The sequence below is a fragment of the Lathamus discolor genome, chromosome 5 (assembly GCF_037157495.1).
Source record: "Lathamus discolor isolate bLatDis1 chromosome 5, bLatDis1.hap1, whole genome shotgun sequence".
NCBI classification, from domain to species: Eukaryota; Metazoa; Chordata; class Aves; order Psittaciformes; family Psittacidae; genus Lathamus; species Lathamus discolor.
This window is the reverse complement of record NC_088888.1, coordinates 10,688,605-10,709,577: the sequence shown is the minus strand read 5'-3', so window position 1 is coordinate 10,709,577 and position 20,973 is coordinate 10,688,605. Positions and strand designations below refer to the sequence as shown.

At 49.3% G+C, this 20,973-nt stretch overlaps 1 protein-coding gene across 1 annotated transcript; it reads right to left on the bottom strand.

Annotated features, from left to right (window-relative positions):
* Positions 1–7,058: 7,058 nt before the first annotated feature.
* Positions 7,059–19,086, bottom strand: LBH (LBH regulator of WNT signaling pathway). The gene is made up of 3 exons (XM_065679725.1): positions 18,898–19,086; positions 18,076–18,178; positions 7,059–9,543 (listed from the first exon to the last, which is right to left on the bottom strand). Exons 1-3 carry the CDS (start codon positions 18,921–18,923, stop codon positions 9,340–9,342), a joined length of 333 nt encoding a protein of 110 aa, XP_065535797.1. The 5' UTR covers positions 18,924–19,086; the 3' UTR covers positions 7,059–9,339.
* Between the last annotated feature and the right edge of the window lie 1,887 nt (positions 19,087–20,973).

The window sequence follows — 20,973 nt, the reverse complement described above, 5'->3', positions numbered from 1 at the left end:
AAGGGGACAGGGGAAGCTGCTGTTTCCTCTAGCACGCTGGTGGTCCCCAGGTTTTCTTCGCTGGTGGGACAGACTGGTTGTAAGACCCCAGCAGAGGAGGTTAAAAGATCAGTGTCCCTTTGACATCCCTGGGAAGACCCTAGTCCAGCCAACCTGCATGGGTGAACCACCACTGATAGTACTTGGACTGCTGTGTGTGAGAACAGAAAAACACTCAAGAGAAATACTTAACTCTACATATTAAAAATTAGAGAGGAAAGGACAACTTTTCCCGAATAATTCAGGTGATTCCTGGTTATTGGATTGTCTTTGTCTGCCACTTGTTGCAGTGAAAATCTGATGCATGCAGCAAGATAGTGCTACTCTGAAAGACCCACCTACAGCCAGAGGTTTCATGGGGAGGGAAAGCACACACGGGATTGAGGGAGCAAACAGGATCAGGCTCTACAGCTGGAGACAAAAGACAGGGAGTGTATTTAAGTCAGACTTCTTGGTCTCACTGCTTTCCTCTGCTCAGGTGGGATCAACCTCATGAAGTTCAAGGGCTTGTGAACCTCTCTAGCTAATTTTGGGTTCAGACAGGTCAGAAAATGAGCTTACAAACTGTTTTTCTTACACTTGAGGAACAAGAAGCTTACGGTGAATTCAGTCCAAGGGGTGGATGCAGAATGGCTGGTCATAGATGTACAGACCTTTTTACACTATAAAAACAGAGGCACTGATATACGAAGGGGCAAACCTAACAAGGCAAAAGCATGGAAGAAACTAGGGGCGAGGTTCAGCTCATCTAGCTTCAGCTGCCTGAGAGTCGGGCATGCAAACTACAAGGTTATCTACACCTGTTTGTTAGTGAGGGCCAGAGGATCTCCAAGAAGTCATTCTTTCCAGATAGGCTGTTAAAATGAATCACTATCTGGAGGTGTTTACCTTCTTCTGTGGAGTACAGAAGGAGACCTAACAATTATCTCAGGGTAGACACCCAACTTTTAATTACAACGGAGGCAGTTCAGCATAGAATCATCAAATCACAGAATAGTTTGGGTTGGAAGGGACCTTCAAAGCTCATCTGGTCCAGTTCCCTTGCAATGAGCAGAGACATCTTTAACCAGATCAGGTTGCTCAGAACCACATCCAGCCTGGCCTTGAATGTCTCCAGGCATGGTGCATCCACCACCTCTCTGGGCAACCTGTGCCAGGATTTTACCACCCTCATTGTAAAATATTTCTTCCTCACATCCAGCCTCAATCTCCCACTTTTAGTTTAAAACCACCACCCCTCGTCCTATCACAACAGGCCCTGCTAAAAAGTCTCTCCCCATCTTTCTTATAAGCCCGTTTTAAGAACTGAAAGGCCTCAATAAGGGTTAGCATGACTAGCTCAGTGCCAGAGTAAGAGGTGGAATCACAGGGTCTGCAACTGGGAGCTTTTTGCTGGCTCCCTGGGTGAAACTCAGCCAAATCAATTCTTTCCTGACAGCAGTGGCTCTGGAGATTCCTTCTGATCGGGTTTCCTCTAAACTGACTGCTGCTTCATCACACCAGGAACTTCCCCTGGAGACAAATGTCTTAGGCTTATTAGAAGAGGAAGGCACAGGAAGTCACTGACGGCAAGCCCCTATAAAGTACTGAATATCCACTGAAGTTAGATATCATCCTTCATGCAAACTGTGGCCAATCACATTTTAGTTACACAGATTTAGCTGCCCACGTGTCTAGGGCTCCCACTAGGAAAAACTAGGAAGGATGCTTCGTGGAGAGGAGCAGATGGGCAGGATAGGGTCTGTGAAGCACACTGCAGCAAGCAGCTCAGAAAGGCTCTGGAATAAGTCAGGACAGCCCAGATTCCCATCTGGGAGCACGGGCAGGGTGCACAGTGGCACACAGCATGGCTCCTGCCTGCCCTATATGAACACTTGCAGGATCTCCCGTATGCTGCACACAGGCACCCACAGCAAATCCAGCCAGGAACTGGCACCTGAGCACTGTGGATTTCAGCAAATCCCATTTCAGCTCAGCTCTGCACCCCATGGATAGGCAGCTCTTGAGACTGAGCACTACAGGGTTCCTTTGTCCTCCAGGGCAGGGGAAAACAACCACGCTATGGACCAGCTGAGCCTGGTGGGGACTGATGAGCCCTCAGTCCCCTCCTCAGAGCAAGCTCATGCATGAGACCCTGCTCTAATGCCCCCTCTGCATCCCCCTCATGCAAGAGTACCCCAAATCCCATTAGCTGGATCATTACCAGGTGGAACCCACCCATTCAGTGTCAGAAGGCTGTGGAGGGTAAAGGAAGCCACTCAACTCCATCCAGCTCACCTCCACCCTGCGGGACCCAGAGGTGTTGCCATGCCAGCCACCAAACAGGCACTGTTTTACCCTGGGGAAATCCCACCGCAGCTCTCTCTGAAGCAGGGGCTGGTCTTCACCCCCGCAAGCAGCATCCAAAACAGCCTTAACAGCCACGGTGCTGGCAGCAACCACAGTGGAAAAGAGCCGTCAGACACTGCTCAGGAAGGCTTGTGCTTGACAAATATTTGTGGAGCTGATTGCAACCCGCCTGGCTCATGCTTTTGAATGCAGAGAACCTGTGGGGAAGAGTTTAAACCCCTCTAAAACACCCACCCTTCTTGCCTCCCCCAGCACAGCTGGAGAAAGCTGCAGTCCTGGGCTGTCTCCTCATGGAGCACAGCGGGAGCAGGCTATCACATGGCAGTGACCATGCTGGGATTTTATTCCCATGTTTTGCCTTCCATTGTTCCCTGCCATCGCAGGCCATAACCAAAGGCATCAGCCAATGCGACCCCAGGGGAGCTGCCTCGCTGCAGCTGCATCTCTGCAGCTCACAGCAGAGCTGTTGGCTCCCGGCAGGTATGGCAGGGCATCATGCATGCCAGTGTGTGCCCATGAAGACAGAAAAGTTTGGGAGAGAGGTGCTTAGTGGAAGGACGCACTCTGGGGAGTCACAAAGCAAGAAATACCTGGGCTCTGGAGCTGGCTGAGGGCAGAATAAAGAAGGAAGCAGTGAAAAGAAAAGCCAAGCTGCTGTGACATTTTCATGCTTGGCTTCTGACATCCTCTCCCTCTCGTACACTTGACTTCCTTGCTTATTTTTATCAGATGAAGCTGATGGTCGCTGCTACGGTAACCCTGTGTGGTTACGGCTCTGGCAGTGAACAAGTGCTCAAGCGCATGTTTCCTTTGCGGCTTCCCACCCCGCTCAGTCTCCCCACCCCTCAAGGCTCTCAAAATAGAGTGTTTGACACTGTCATGCCTTAGTTGTGAACACTGCCTGTTGTGATGGGCAGGGGTTCACCTCTCCAGGCTCTGCTCACTTGGCACACCAGCCACTGCTGTCTTTCCCCTCTCCTTGACCTACCTTTGCTGTCTTTGGTGGGTGAAGTACAGGTCTCTGACCCCAAGTACAGGGCTGGGTTTTTTTGTTTTGATGTGGAAAAAGCACAAAACAACTCTCCTGGAGCTGATAATGTGGGTTGGGGGAAAGCTCTTCATCAACAGGATAAATTCTGATTGGAAAAAGCAACGAAAACTTACTTCTTTTGCCTTGAGCCTACTCAAGGGCTTCCCACCATCCCCAGGTAGTGATGACCGATATCTGGGTGGTACCAGAGCCTCATCAGTAGATTTATATGTGCTCCAGCCCTACCCAAGACATTTCTGTTGATGGTGTTTCACTAGCTCATTGTACTTGATGACACTTTCAGGCTCTGTAGCCCTTCCCCAGCTGGTCTGTCTCCAGTTCTGGCACCCAAACTGCACCAAGGTATGACAAGCACCTACCTCAGGATTTCAGCTCCTGCTGTGACCATTGGCACAGCATGACAGAGCAGAGCCCCACTCACCCCTTCCTCCGGGTGAGCTTCCACCAAGTGAACATTTGGAGCTGTGGAGGGGACTGGGTGCATCCTGGCTGCCCTTTGGGCATGAAACCATGGACCTTCAGCAGGGCAGCCCCACACTATCGCACCTTACAACCCCATCCCGTCCTCTTCCGCCTTCTACCCCTAGGCCCTTCCTCGTTTGGCAATAGCTCTCCTTTTCCCCAGCTGTGCTCGTTGCCACCTGCACACACAGTCCTGGGCATCTCCTGGGTGAAGCAGGTTTCTCTGCACTCGGCTCCTCTCTAGGTGTTGGGCCTGAAACCACTTCCCTCCGCCTCCTAGAAGCAATGCTCACAAGCTTTCATTTTTGTTCAGGCCAGTTGGAGCTTACTCCTGCAGAGCTGCTCTCCAGCCAGGCTTGCACTGCCTTTCAAACATGAGTGATAGCTGTAGCTGTAGGAAGGAGACACCTTTTTAACCAGAGCGGCTGAAAAGCCAAAGCTGCTGTTCTATCAGCGCTGATGGCATCCGGGAGGACCTGGGCAGAGCTGCAGTTCAAGGGAGACCCCATGCTTTTGTATGCAGTCCTCTTGTGCAGGTACCAACCTGATCCACTCTCTACCCCAGCTTCTCACCAGGAGACCCTGAAGCACAGCAGTGATGACCTTGCAGCAAGATGGGTAGACATGAATTTGCAATGTGGTCCTGGAAGCGCAAATGCATTTACATGGATGCCACTGACTGGGGGGGAATTTGGACACTTGCATAGCTAAATGCTGCAGTGCTGCTCTCAGGACCAGGCATTTGCTCTCTTAAAACCGCTCCTTTTCTGTCCAAACATACACAAAAAGGCATCATTTGAACCATGAAACACCCAGAGCTTTTCTTCTCAAGCAAGGATTTAGGGATAACAATTGCTTACATATACAGACATGTTTGGGCCCACGACTGCTCTTTGAGAGCTCAGAGCAAATGTATTACAGGCCATTGCTCCTCGCTCCCTTGGTTTGTTACAGGTGACTAGGCTAGCATTTGGGGGATTATGTTCTGATTTTGATTGTGCTTAAAGGGATCTCAAAGCAGATCAACATGACAGGGATGAAACTCCATGTCCTCAGCTCCTGAGAGCTTCCTACCGGTGCTAAAATGGGAAGGAGGCAGCTCACCTGGAAGGCAGTGTTGGTTCTTTTGTTGCTTGCAATGAGGAGGAGTGTGGTTTCACCAGAGCAGGACTCAGCCCTACACTAAGAGGACATGTACCCAGAGGGTGGCTGCTCCCCATGTACAGCACTGGTGGTGAATTATCTTTGTGCTCATGGACAAAGGCTCTTTCTGCCTAGCTGTGCCCAAACATACGCAAAGCCAGATGCCAGCAGCTCATCTGCAGCATGCTTCAAGTGACTATGCATTGACAAAGCCAACCACAAGTGGATACACACCAATAACAATAAATGAAGTATTTGACAGACTCAACACAGGCTGAGCTAAGCAGGGCAGCGGTGCACAGCTTGCTGTGTCATCAGCTGCAAATAGAGGGCAAAGCTTTGAGGAGGACAAACGCCTCAAGTTTAAGTAAGAGCCAGGAAAAGAATCATTGTTCCATGTACAAAGAAAGGTCCTTATGCCACCCCCAGCAAGTTCTTGGGATGACTCAGGGGCACCCATTCAGCAGCAAGCCCATTTTCATCTGCTGATGCCAGTCCATTGGCCATAACAGCTAGAGCAGGGGACCAGGAAAAAGCCCCTTTCCCCATCACTCTCCTGCCAGCACTGCTCCAGGATCATCCAACAAAGACCCTCAGGCACAGTGAGCCTACTCAAAGCCATCCTTTCCGCTCCAACCCCAAAATAGCATGATGCATCAGGAAACAGCGAGTGGCTTCATTCTGACATGAGCCTGAAAAACCTGTTCCTGTGAAGCACATTGCAGACAAGTTCAATTCATTTGCAGTTTCCATAACCTATGTTGTATTTTAATCAGAAACTTTCTGGGACAGGACTAAACATCTTCACTCATTTCAGACCGGTGCTTCACCTGGGAAATGTTCCAGCAGCTTCTACAAGTAAATACACACCTATGGAGAGGAAGAATCAAGGCATCTTAACTAAAGGTTGAAGGGGAGGCAAGCTTCAATATTGCATTTATGATGTGGTCTAGAACATCCATGAGAGTTGAGCATTATACAATTAATCTTTGAACTGTGAGGCTCATGTTAAGCATTATCTCAAATCAAGCATTAAATCTGAGCACCATTAATTGGTGTATTTAAACCAGTCTCATGTAAACATAATGCCCTAACCTCAATCCAGCTTGTTTGCATATGTAAGATTAGAGCCTGTTACTTGCTAAATCACAGGAACTTCTCTCCACGTATCTGAAAGATAGGGGCATTCCAGGGCATCTGCTTCTTATTGCCTGGTTTCAGTGGAAAATTTAATCCCATTAAGTGCACAATGTGAGTTACTGAATCCTGACAGGGTCAGATTTCCACATGCAGCACACTGCCTTGGTACCAAACAAGTTCAGAATCGTACTCCAAAAAGCCATTTCCTCCAGGTCTTCCTCTGGCAGCACTATGAGCCAGAGCACGCAGCCATCGGTGCGTGGCAAGATGCAACCAACTACTCAAGCAGAGTTGACGTGTAGACCCAAACCAGCCAAAGCAAACAACCCCAGGTAGCTCAGCCAAGACCCTTACAGCACTCAGCATGGCAAGGCTTCTCTTCATGCTTGTTGCTCAGCACGAGCAGGGAACATGCACAGGTACTGCATTAGTACTAAGAGCAGGTATAAATAACTTTCGCTCTCCATAACTTCCTGCTCTGAAAGGTTAGGTAAAGGGGTAGACATAGATTACAGATATACAGTTATAGATATAAATACAGATTTTCCAGATCCAGGATGGAGTACCACTTTCCTGCAGCCTTTCACCCAGCAATAAGTAAGTAACTGTAGGAAGATGGAAGCAAAAACGCTGCACCTCACTCTAAGTTGATTTAGGTTTATAATCCCATGGGCACACTCTGAGGTCAGCCACATCCATGAAACGAGTGTCTCCAAGTTCACAGAACAGCCTCAGCTGATAGACATGAGTCTATTCTGATATCTGCATTAGCCTTGCAAGTCAGTACACCCAGACCTCAAACACAAGGACTGGCCACTACCTGGAAGGTCGATCATCCCAAACCCGCTTTGGCAGTAAGAACAGAGCCAGAATATTTGGAAAGCATTTTCAAACTTTATTTACAACTGTCACAGTGACAAAAATGTAGTTTGAAAAAAATGCTAGCTTCTCCCTGAGGCTCAAAAAGAATTACAGAAATATAGAATGTATATCATACAACAGGAGATTTACTGGAGTGCTTTGTTCTTTAGATACGTTCAACAACAAATAGAAATATACACAATACTTCCAAAAAAAGGATGCAGACAGAAATATGCAAGTCTTTAGGGCAGACAGCAGGTCTGAAGTCCAAGGATTGCCATCTCGCTGCTGCCCATATGGTAATATCTTTGATATACAGCTTTGACTTGGTGGTACAGACAGTAGAGACCAATAGAGAGTAACACTTAGAAGTAAGATGACTGGCTGGTATGCAGGTGTACAAGCTCATTCCAGTAAGACAGCAAGACTAGAACAAGTGTTACAGGTACAACAGCTGAATCCATCACTAGAGAAAATGGTATCACCACATCATGACCGTTTGGTGATCAACTGTCCACCAAGACAGGCAGGGAGCATGTATAACCGGGTCTGCGTTGCCGGGCCGGAGACCAGCCGCAGTGTAGGAACACTGAATTTCTCCTGCTTTGTGCTACCTCCTCTCCAAACTCCTATCTGTCCAAAACAGTTATGCAGAGCTGATAAATTATTGCCATTATGTTTAAACACAAGCAAGACAAGACTAAAACAATCCTGCCAATATGTTAAAAGCAGTTCCCAACCCCACCAGCGTTTTACTACTCATGAGGTATTAAAAATAGAAATACACACATGTCCAAATAGATTTTAAAAATGGAACCAGTTATAAGCAAAGGGGGGGGGTGGCACTGGGAATATTATGAAAGTTTGGTTAAGGCCTTGACATTTCTTTTTCTCTTCCATGACCCCAGATTTGGTTTAGGTGGTACCTGTTCTCATCCTAGCCCAAGACCAACTGGCTCCCAAGCTGGTCCCCAAAGCTGCAAGATCTCTTTCCAGCAAAGCAGCAGGTTACCCTGTCTGGCAGCAGACTGGCCTCCTCCCCAGACAGAGACAGATGACTTTTCCTTGAAGCAGGATATGGTGAAGAGGACACAACTGCAGACTCTGCAAGCCACTCTGCAGCTCATGAATGTTTTCTCCTTGCTATGAAGCACAACCACACCTTGTCTCAGGACACCCAAGCTAATCCTCTCCTAACAGACCCCTTCTGCAAACCCCCTTTTCCCACTGGCAATCCACACTAGATCCGAGTGTTTTGTCTTTGGATTACCTCAGGTCTGGCAGCGCTCCCTACTATGCACACCCCTACCAGCTTGTCCTGCAGTGCAAAGCTGGAAGAGACCCTCACCCCCGCTCTCTCAAGGCCATTGACCAGCAAGCTGGAGACATGAAACCCTACAGCCTCATGGACACCAAGGTGAGGAGGTTAACCTCCGCTCTCTGGCTTTGGGAGCTGTACAAGATGAGACCAAAGCAATCTCAGCAAATAGGAGAGGAAAATCTGAGGTGTTCAAACCTATGTGAGCTCTTGCTGCAGACAAAAGCATCTTTCCATCCGATGCGCATTACCTCACACTAACCACCGGCAAGATAAACTAGGGCCTCGCAGTAGAGATGACAAGCGGCAGCCTAATATTGCCCTGCAAATACAGCTGTTCAGCAATGGAGAGTCTAAAGGTAGGGGGGAAGAAAACAGCTTTGGAAAAAGTGGCTGGAAAACAGGCTCGACAGCAAGAGCAAGAAACCCAATTATTCCTACGGACGCTCATGTTACCCTAGGAGGTGCCAAACTGGGGAGAGCTACAGGCCCTCATCAGTAGAGCCTTCAGCCATTCCTCGCTACGGACACCCTTCCACCCCCCGACACACAAATGGAAGCTGTAAGAAAGGCAAATCTGAGGGATTACAGCTCTGTTCTCATGCTTGTAGCTGGAGGCAGCTCCGGACCGAGCGCTGCCACCTCTGGCTTTCCTCCCCCTCCCCGAGCTCCCCCCTCCAGCGGTCCCTCGCGTGGTCACCCTCTGCCATGTGCTTGGAATTTCACTGCTGCCTCCACCTCGGAAAAATACAGATAATGATCTCGAGAACAGCAAACATTTCTCTGCGTTACTTCCTTCCTTCCTCAGGAGGTCTGGTGACACCGAGGGCTTCAGTTCTCAATACAGAGAATTACAAAATAACTAAGATCTCGCAGGTGCAAAGTTGAACTTGTCTTTTCCTTTAAAAAGACTTTCAAAAGAAGCGTGGCTCTTCCTTCAGAAGGGTGCAGTCCCTTGCCTTTCCTCTGATGCCATTTATTGCTCCTTGTTGTCCTTCTTTGCGTCTTCACAGTTCTCTTCTTCCTCCTCTTCCTCCTCCTCCTCCTGCACGAGGAACTCTTCGGGTGGCCATCTCAGCTCACCGCTCTCCACGTCGCCCTCCGTCGGCTCCACCACGATCGAGGGCAGGCGGTCCTTCAGCTTACAGTAGCGGTCAAAGTCTGAGGGGTCGGGGAAGATCTGAAAGAGCCAAGAAACAGCCTGTGAGAGGGGCTGCCTTCAAGCAGTCTTAGCCAAAACCCAACTCAAGACACTCGGGTCCCCAGGGCAGACTTGTCTGGGCACAAAGTAAACCACTGGGTGATGGAAAGACTCTTGAACTTGGAAATAAGCTTCTCTAATCTCTGAGCACTGGAAACGAGCGCTACCCAAGAGGCTTCCAAAGCACATGCTTGCTTGGATAGTGCTCAGCGAATAGGCATCTGCCCTTTTGGATATTTATCCAAGCACACCTCACCCTCACCCACTGCCTCTGCATTAATGCTCATGAGTTTGCACACAGAGCTATCTCGATCAGACAACCTGAGATCTCATTTCCTGCTGCTGGTCAAGCTGCACAGAAGAACAGGCTTGTGCTCCAGGTTCTGCTGCTAGAGGGGAGAGGAGGCACACGGCAACCCAGTGCTAGGGCAGTCCAGACCCTTGCAGCAAGGGCCTGCATCTGGTACCTCTCCAGAGCCACAGCACCAGACTGAAAGAAGTTCAGCTGCATTTTAGAGACAATTTTAGCAGTGTTCTGCATGCTACAGCTACCACACTTCAGCAAACTCAGCAGAAAGACACTCATTTTATGGGTGAGTTGGAGACGGAACCATATTTCTTCAGGCAGGAGGTACCTGCAGCATAGTCAGCAATTATGCACTATATTGTTTGTGCAATGAATGAGGACCTGTTATCTCCAGCACCCCGAGATGCACAGAGCAGTACCTTACCCATTCCATTCCACATGGACGCACAAGCTCATGCACTAGAGCAGCACCAGAGCCCATACTTGCTGGCAGTGCCAATAGTATGCATACATTGATTCTGAACTGAGGCAAAGACATGGAAACAGGAAAAACTGCCAACTGCATGACTCGGATCACAACGTGAACTGAAGAGGTTGGTGGTACTTTTAAGGATGCCCTACTGGGGGAACAGCTTCAAGCCCCAGCTCATCTATAAGAGACCTCCTAGGTGACAAGAACCAGTTGCCACATCAGAACCCCTGTGGTTGGTAACCAGAATATTAAACAATGACCATCTCTTTATTTTAAAGAATTTTATCAGAGTGCCCATTTTGCATTACAGGTATCTTTAAACACCCCCAAGATAATGGCAAAATGTGTTTTCCCCGCAAGGTTGCAGATGGGGTGAGGAGTCAGGCACTGTACTTTCCTTCAAACACCACCTGAATTCAAGTGAGCTGTAAGAGCATCTTTGCAGGGAACAGCAGTACCAGCCTCAGGCATGCCGCTCACAAGTACCTCACTTTGACAGCAAGATCTGATGTGCTTTGATCTTTGTGGTTCCAGTTACAAAGCTCCCCATCAAGGAACCCTAAGCATTAACCATGAAGTATCATTCTCCTCATACCAACTGTGCAGGTACCCAACACCTTGGTAAGCCCTGGCCCAAACCCCAAAGTGGAGCATTGCACCAACTTGTTCTTCAGCCTAGCAGCTAACAACACCATTACATTCAGCGTTCTACTGTCCAGCTTCTTCCTTGCATCCAAAGCTTTGGGACAACCAGGTTACCAAAACGACAAAGCCATTGGGTTACTACTTAATGCAGTCAGACAAGGTTAAGTGAAGGAAATGCACAACTAGGGCTGCTCACACACATCCATCTGGCCCTGGGCAGGGTGGTGCAGCAGCCCAGCTCCCACTGTACCATCCACCTTCCATTTGCTTTTCAGGTGCACAAGAGCAAGGGAGGTCTTTGAGAGTGGCCATATAAACATGAGCATTGCAGGGTAAGCTACTTGCTGCTAGTCACCCCCAGCATAACTGTTTCTGGGAGCTTTGTGGCTTCTGCTTGGCCAGACAAAGGCAGTTTCAGATATGTGCTGCATTACTGGAAGTTCAGTCAGTGGCTTTTAAGCATCAACTCATTATCTAAACTCGGGATAGGAAAAAAAATACCCTTGACATTACATGGCTTAGAAGGTTGCAATGGAAAAAAGAAGTGTGGTTCAGGAGGTTACATAAGCTGATAATGTCATGAAAATAGCCTCCTGTGCAAGAAAAATAGGAGTATAATAATTAAGCTAACCTTTGGCCGCTATCATTTTAAGCACATTAGGTCAAATTGGAGCAATTTCTTTGAAAACAGCCTGCCAGATTTTTTCCAGAAACTAAGTAGCAGTCACTTCCTTACAAACAAATACCCACAAAACGTGGTGCGCAGCTCTTTTAATACTAAAAAACCCCAGCACAATCTTATCTCAAACAGCTGCAGGACAGGCCGAACCCAAGAAGGTCAGGATTTTTTCCACTAAGTCATGCTTTTTAATCGTCGAGGCAGCATGAAGGGAGATGTTGCAACTGCGCTTTCAAGGGGTGTGGACGGTCAATGGAAAAACTACAACAAAGGCAGATTTCCTCACATGTGACAAGCAGGGTGTCATGGCAGGCCAAGCATCGGGACCAAAGAAAACAGGGTTTCAGATTAAGACTCAGCTGTACATCTGGGGAAGCCACATGGAAAAGTTAATCCAAACCGGCCTCCCCACTCACCCCAAAATAGGCTGCAGTGCCAGACTATTAAAACAAGCAAGCACCAGTTTTCTGCTGCTCCGCACCAGCAGTGCCATGCTGCATTTGCTGGCCCCATATGCCTAATCAGGTCCCACTCCAGATTTACACAATGGGAAGGAAAAACAACTTCCAAGCTTGCAGCAAGGTCCCCACTGGGAATGCTGCAGCTCAGCTCTGACCTGTGAGCTCTGCACCCTTCTGCACAGCAGCCAGGACAGCTTGCCTAGCAAAGCCTGCCTATGAGCCTTTCTGCTCACAGTACCCAGCTCACGCATGTGGGAGGAAGACTTTGCATCTCCCCACCACCCAAAGAGCCTAGCAGCAAGGGGTTGGCTTCTCCTTGTTCATCAGAGGGAGACACCTCGCACACAAGTGAAGCAGGTGCCTACCTCTAGCTGATCTGGTCACTTGATGGGGAAGACAAGTGACAGCCACCAACTGGTTGTGGAGGCTACTGAAAACCAAACTTTGCAGCAATTCAAAGACACCTTACACACCCTCTTGCACGATGCAGCATGAGAGGCCGCAACTGCTTCCGCAGAGCTCCCCTTCTGTAGCTGAGCCCCAATTCCCAGCCCATGGAGAGATACATTCAACACCTTTTGAGCCCAAAGAGGACATACATGTTCCTTCTTGCACTACTCAACACAAACGAAGGCCTCTCCAGATGGTGTTTTGGGAACCACTCTCCTCATGGACTGATCCAGATCACCTACAAATCAACCAAACTCCTGCCTCACAGCTGGAAAGGGCAGTGAAAAGCAGAACTTGAAACAGACCCTTGAAATGATTTTAGATCATGTTTGCCTCTGTTTCAGATCATCCAGCTCTATCCTTGAATGAAGCCTTGGCAACAAGAATGGAAAGTTTTCATTGCCCTAGGGAGGCTTATACCCTCTTCTCAGCATTCACAGGGATGGAGAAACACCAAAAGCAGGAGAGATGTCAGACAGTTAAGAGGATTAGCTCAGCACTACGATAATCCAACTGACACTTGTAAATTCAAAACAACTTCCACATGTGTCCTCCATACCAACACCCATAGTTAAAATGCTTGTCTCCCCTCCCATGGGGATGAAAACTATTTCAATTCTATTACGGGGAGACTAAAGCAATGAGATCTTTCCAAATTAAGTTACTGTCTTGGGGGGAAAAAAACGCTTTGCTTCATTATGGTAATACTATCCAAGAGTGAAAAGGCTATACTGAGAGGCACACCACTTCAGGTACAGAATATGCCCCGATGTACACATATCACTCACCCTCCCAGTAAAAAAAGAAGCTAAGTTTTGTGCCTCATCAGCAGTATCAAGCCAATATTCCAAATCCCAGGTCATCATTTCAGCTCTCAAAACTTTACTGCCATTGAGAAGCATAGCAAGCTCCCTTCAGGAAATACTTAAATCATCTCTCAGTGCCCTCTTTGGAGGAATTTTCCAGCTCTAACAGTGCTAATGCCTATATTTACTCACAGAGCAGTCATGACTCGAAACCGAGCTCCATCTAGTATGCACACAGCAGCCTGTGACTCAGGTTTATGAAATATGACAACTCCCCAGTCACAGATTGTCCTATCTTGGAACACAGTAGCAGGGAAACTTCATACATCACAGCAATTTTCCATCAGAGGAACAAGGTATCAAGCAGGGAGGAAAACACACGCACCGAGATGTAATGAGCTGCTGTCTTCAGTCTGCATTTCAGTGGAACACTCTTTTCGCATAGCATGGCTGCGAACATGATGAGCTTTGGCTCTGTTTATCCCATATCCTGCTTCTGCCCTCATTTAACATCCCAGACCCTGGAATACACATTGACTCGGCCTACTGATCTTGTCTAGTAACATGCACCGGATGTGCTGTGTGAGCCAGTTATCCTCAACTCGCTTGCTAACTCCATCTTTTTGCAGCCTAGTCTCTAGAGCTTCCATAGTAGCAAGCGCCAGCTCTATCACAGGACTTCCCCTGCACAAGTCAAGGCTGCACAGACATGAAGCACCTACAAGCAAGCAAGGCTATTTGAGGAAGCTCAATTTCCACCCTTTGCCATCAGCCCCTAGATCAGCAACGCGTCAGTCCCACAGTTCAGGTTGGGGGGATGTAGCAGATACAGCTTGAACCCTTCAGCATCAAGGGCCACAGCTCCTTAGGAAAGTCAGTGCTTCGCAGGTGCTGGTGAAGGTGTTGCATACACCAAATTGTTACTTCCTCACCAACAGAGACAACCCAAGCTTTCACAATAGACAGCACATAGAGTATTAAGCCTATTTACCTAGATTCAGTCTGGCATGATTCACAGCTAACTGTAGATGTGATTAACCTAGACAGATACCAGCATGATGTGATCATGACCTAAAGAGCTCAAGCTCCCCGTGACAACCAAACCCCAGCTGATGGCATGAGGCAAGCTGAGCCTCCACAGGCCGATGTCCTAAAAGGGAACCTAAGGTCCCACGGGACCAGCAAGCCAGTCTGCAGCAAAGTAGCACACTCAACTCAGGACACAGCATTAGCTCAAAATAAAACACTTTGGGCATTAAAATGATTTCAGTTGTGCTCAGACCCCGCTCCACTTCCAAGAAGCGAGGCAATCTCTTGACAGCAGCTCCACGAAATGATTAATTCAGCCTTGGTTTCTGTAGCATCATTTGTGCTGCTGTGCTATGGCAGCAGAGGACAAGCCGGAGGAGGGCTGAGGAGGCTTTTCAGAGAACAGGTATATCTAAGGGCTAGGAAATAGGAAACAGTAGATTAGCTCTGGACTGGCAGTGAAAAGGACCCGGCTCAGTGGAAAGTGCCAGCAGGAGGCCCGTGAAGCCCTCCATAGGCACATCTGTTTGTAGCAGGGGCATCTTGAGCCATCAGTTGCATTTCAAGGAGTTTTTTGTTTAGTAAGTCCCATGGGAATTATGGGACATCTATTAAAGATCCAGAAATAGCTCTTCACTGCAGGCACAAGACCCAGCATGACATCATCTCTAAAGCTGCATCTTCTGTTTTGTCTATGCCACCTTGTTCAGAGATTAATGCTCTGATTTCACCATTCACTTCTGCTCAGGCTAAACCATCTTCAGGGGGCTCAGAGAGCAGCTTTACAGCACAAATACAGTAATAAAAGCTGCTTTACATAGAAAGATTTTCAAATTAGCACATTAGCTTACAAGCATTTTGCATATTAACTGTAAAAAGGCATTTCTACACTGAGAAAGTGCATTTTGCAAGTGGAAGCATACAAATTACTAAGCCTACACACGTATGACTTCTGCAGTCTGAGTTTTTTCACATCAGTGCTTAAACAGCAGCGATGGGCAGCCCAACAAAGGCCAGGAAGCTTCACCGGGGCAAGGTGCACAGCTTCAGCTGATCTCTAGGCAGACACTCCAGACCATAAGCAAAGGCAAGGGGATAGAGAATGCAGAAGGAAGAAGCTGACAAGCCAAGTTCCCTCCATAATCAGTGAGACAGACAGGAGCCCTGAAGTTCAGTGAACTCCACAAGACAGAGGAATCGGATTGCTGAAGTTTATACTCAGGGTACGAGTTAGCTTCCTCAGTTTGCTTCCAAGTAAAGGCAAAACCACTTTGGAACCGTACTGCTGGTAGGACAAGTCCATAGCAGATACTAATGTGCTTTACAGTTCGCACAAAGCTGCTGCCCATTTCCTCTGCTCCAGACTGTTTCACGTCTGCACATGGTGGCAGAAGCAGCCCCCAAGCTCACAGCTAGCATCTTAGGCAGTCCATGCTCTGCACAGTGTGAAGAGGGGTATTCTGAACCTTGGTTTGAGGTCATCTCTGCAGCAAAGGAAGTCCCAATTCTACTACTTGAACATGAGAAACCTTCAAAACTGGAAGTTTGCCTCTCCCAGTTCTGGCTCCACTTTTTTGCCTCTCATAGTCAGCCAAAGGCTGTTACACTCACATCACGAGTGCCCAGCTGCAGATGAGCAGGGGAAGATGTTGCAGCTTAGAACAACAAGCCCCACTGCAGGAGCAGTCATGCTCCATTAGTCCTGTCCGGTTTTAAGTTATTGCACTACAGCCCTCAGACTAGCATACAGCTTTCCATGTACCAAACTCTCTCCATGAGCAAGAAGAAGCACAAAGTGTCTGAGGCAGAACAAAGAGTTCATGATGCAATTTACATCACATTTGTCCTTGCTGTTTTAACTTGAGTTTTCAGCCCTTTAAGGATGCTTTCAACTTACCCTGATTTACACTGTGACATCCTCAGCCAGAGAAGAAAGGCGGGAGCCTGCTCCCCAATCCTCTTTACACTAATCTGATTTAGAGACAGACCTTGTCCACAGCCCACATGCTGCTAGTACTCCATCTAGATCATCCATTTCAACACCTCACCCATTCCTGCCGCCAGTTTGGCTTACATCAAGGTGAAGCATCAACAGGCAGTCCCCAGCTATTGCAGGCATTTGAAAGAAGTCATCTATGACTCGACCACTATAGAGAAGAGATCCAGGATGCAAAAGTCCTGCATAGGTATGAGCTGCCAGCATTTATGACTCACATACCTTCATGTTCAGATGATCTACTCAAAACTGAACAGGCCTGTTCCCCAGTTGTTCCAAGAAGACTTATCAAGGTCATTAGCATCAGGAGAAATAACCTCACTGAAGCAATCATTAGAACAAGCAGGGCACCTACATCCTGCTTCTCACTGGAAAATTTGTATAGGTAAATAGAAGCATTGACCTGACCGAGTTAAGCCTCTTTATAAGGTGACCATAAAAGACAACTGAGCATCCCATACAGGCTAGCTTGATTGCTTCAGGTTTAACAAACACTCTCACTGCTGTACAGTCCCTCTATAGGGAAGAAAGGCCATATGCTTTCCACTAACTCAAGCACCAAGGCACAGCACAGGTATAAACCAAGCAACTTGCACTATCCAGATCCAGAATTCTGACCAAAAAAAGCAGCACAGCCCCTCTTCCTCCCCATGGCTTTGGCCGGAGGCCCCTAAGTTCAGTTGATTTCATGCTTCAGTGCATTGCTGCTGCCTTGTATACTTGTATATTTACATCTGGAAAATGAGCTACAACAGCATGCCTCATTTGAATGCACACTTAGAGCAACTGCCTCTGTGCAGGTTGTGTAACATCTGCAAATGAAGAGCCCTGCATCGGGATCTGCCAGTTAAGAGTCACCCAGCACACAGACCAGATGCGAGTCAACCACACACACACATCGCCTGTGTTAAATCCCATCAACAAGTCTCCTGGAAGAACAGGAAAACATGGATCTAGTAGGCTAAGACGCACAACTCGCCCTTTGATTAACTACAAGCTAAGAAATGAAAAGGATATTGAGACTAAAGGATTAAGGCTCAAGCTAGTTTCTAAGACCACATCTTAACCCCACTCATTGATCTAGAGGTTAATAGCTAATGACATTGTTCAGAACTCAGAATGAATGCAGCTCATGCCTTCAGGCACTGCTATCTCCAGTGACATTTCAAGGCTTGTTCAGGCTGTCTCTGGGCTTCACCATGTCTTACAGAAGTGTGTTACTATCTCAAATAGGACTGTGGGTCTGGGTAATCAAGAAACAGACCCAAAAATTCTAAGTGCCATATAAAAAACTCTCCCCTGCTCTAGGCAGGTCATCTGTATGCCATGCTGCAGATACCTCAAGAGTCCTCTCAGCCCAGTGAGCGGAACAAACCCTTCTTTAACCATTCCCCCTGTCTCCCACAGAGCCCCCATAAACACTGAATGTGTGGGGGCTCAATCCCTTTGGAAACAACCAAGTCCTTTGCCAATGTGGTCTGATATCAAGTGATATTTTAGACAACCATCTCCTGCCAAGCAAGCATTCCAGTCTGTTGACTAGTTCTTACTACAGCAAGACCTGCGATTAGGTCAGGCTATGGAAAGGTACATTAGACCAAGCCTGCAGTCCAGCCCAAGCAATTCCATAGGGGATTACTGCCTAAGAAGCTGGCAAAACACTTACCTGATACGACAGGCCGTCCTTGCGGGGGCTTAGCCCAATCTCATCCATAGCTGGGGTGTTCATCATCACTTCAGTCATTTCAGCTGATCTCAGATAATCAGGGCTGGAAACAAAAGACAGCATTCAAACGCTCTGAAGGGCTCCAGGAGGACCAAGCAAGATTTAAGTAGCATCGCGATAGAAAAGCAAGCAGCAGAGGCTGTCGGCAGTCTCTGGACTCCTCTCTCCTGCCCCCTTTAAAAGAGGGTGCAAAATCTCAGCACCTCGCAAACCAGCGCTAGCCCCGGCCCCTGGGAGCATCGCCCTGGCTTGCTCCCCAAGAACAAACCCCCGAGAACCAACCCCTCGGGAGGCTTCCAGAGCAGGGCTTCACTTCTCCACTTCCTCCAGCTCTGCCCCCTAAGGGGGGGAAGTAAAAAAACACTCAATGAAGTGCGAGCGCTGCGGGGGTTGGTCTTTTTCTCCCCTTTCTTTCCGAGCTGCTGTGTTTTAACTCCCGCTGACTTATTTTACAGCCTCCGGGACTTCCCACACCAGCGGCTCGCACAGCGCCAACTCCAGCGCTGCTTTTCCAGCCTCAACGGCATTCCCAGCTCGAGAAAGCGAAGCGAATTCCCACAGATCGCGGCTCCTCCGGGGCGGCTCATCCCGCCGCTGACACCTCTCTTCCCCCTCTCCCAGGAAAACACTTTCCAGGACCTCATCCCGGCAAGAAGAGGCTCCGCTTCCAGCCCCCCCACGCCACAGCAGCGGCCCGCGACCCCCCCCCAGAGCCCCCGTGCGGGAAGCGCTCGGTACCGAATCACCGAGGGTTGCACTCACCAGGGCAGGGGACACAGCACAGACATGAAGTCCCGGCGGAGGCTGCCCCGCGCCCTCGGGGGTGGGGGGTGCGGGAGGGGCGACCCCGCAACCAGCGCGGTGCCGGCGGACGCTGCGGGACGACGGCCGCGAAGCGGTGCCCGATACGCCCCAGCCGCGCCGCGCTGCCGCCCGTCTGACCCTACGGCTGCTGCCGCGCAGCCTTAAATGGCTCCGGGGGGCGGAGCCTGGCCTGAGTCTCCGCCCCCCCAGGCTGACGTCAACATTTTCATGAATGGCTTCTGAGCGCCCCGCCGCCTACAGGGGGTTGGGGTGAGGGGCGCGTGCCTCGCAAGCGGCAGGCGGGGGCGCGCCCGGCTCGGCCCGGCCCGGCTCGGCTCGGCTCGGCTCGGCTCGGCTCGGCTCGGCTCGGCCCGGTTCGGCTCGGCCCGGTCTCTCTCGGTGCCGAGGGGAGGGTACCCCAGTAGGGTGCGCCGAGCGTCGCCCGAGCCTGGTTTTGTCTGTAGGGGATGGCAGGGGGCAAAGCCGGGCGGCTCCGGCACAGGCTCCCAGCCCAGGGAAGCAGCAGCCCTGCTCCTCTCTGGACACCCCGTGTGCAGCCCCTCGAGCCTGAGTACAAGCAGAGTGAGAAGCTTCGTGAGACAGAGCTGTATTTCGCAAAACGAAGTGAATCAATGACTGGAAGGTGCGGGAAAAGGAGAGGAATCCATTTACTTGCCCAGGAAGCACCAGTGCCATGGGCAGTTGTAGGTAAAGCACGTTTCCTGCCTTCCCTTCCCGACATTAAACTGCTGGAAGGTAAAATATGCCATTGGGCAAAAGATCTGGGCACCCTCAAACCCAGCTGAAGCCCAAGCTGTGCACATCCATCACTGACAGAGTTTGTGCTGTGCAGGACGGGGCCTTTGGCCACAGGATGAACCAGGCCCCCCAAGGCTGCTGAGAGATGCTGGGTGGTTTTGGGGACTGCTCAACACTCTGTTTGCCCCTCCCAGTGAGCAGCATCTTGCCCAGTGCTGGCAGGTAAAGTTTAAGGCAGTGTCTGGTTTTGCTCCACCTGTGGCTCCAGGCTGCTGCTCAGACTTTGCTGGGGAAGCGGATAACAAAGCACACTACAAATGCTTTTTGCATCATCTTCAAATCACAGAATCCCAGACTGGTTCAGGTTGAAAGTAACCTTAAAACTCACCCAGTTCCAAACCCCCTTCCTCTAGACCAGGTTGCTCCACACCCCGTCCAACGTGGTCTTGAGCACTGTCAGGGATAGGGCAGTCACAGCTTCTCTGTGTACCCTGTGCCAGTGCCTCACAGTGAAGGCAGGCCGTAGAGCTGCTGCAGCACTTCAGACACGTGTCTATGCACATGTGTATACACACATCATTTGTCCCTTCGAGTGCTTACAAGTGCAAGTTCAATGTTCCTGAAGGGAGGCTTTGCCCTCAGCTCCGCTCAGCCAAGCCCCAGCCTGTGTATAGCTGTGTACATACATACGTGCATGTGTTTCCTCAGACCGGATAATTTAATCTTCTCAGATTCATATTATATAACGGGAGTGCTTGTGGGTGTTTTACATCAAGCTGCTGCTTTGTGCCAGATTAAAACGAATCACAAAGAGCTGACCTAGCCCCTGTAGATGTGTGGAAATGCAGGTGGGTGCGGGCAAGCTCACTGCAACGGGCCACCAGTAACCTCCCATGAGCTTAATGGGAGGGAGGCAGCAGGGTCGGCTCTGTGCATCCCCTTGTCCCATTGAGCATCCTGATAATGAGATATGGAGAGGGGTAAGAAGACAACCAAGTCTCCAAAGTGCTGGGGAAATGGCTCCCCTGTGTTTATCTGGCCTGGCTGCTGCTTTGCACCCCAGAACACACATGCTCATGCTTACTGGCTTTGCTAACTTCTGCCCTAAGAGAACACAAAGAGTTGACTTTCAAAAGTCTCCTTTTGAAGCTGAGCAGTCTAAGTCGGTGCCTGGTGGTACGTGCAAGAGCTGGGAGAGCATCCTGGGCCATGGAGAAAGGCAGGGTGCTGCTTCAGACTCTGTTGATCCATAACATGAGGTTTCAAATTTATATC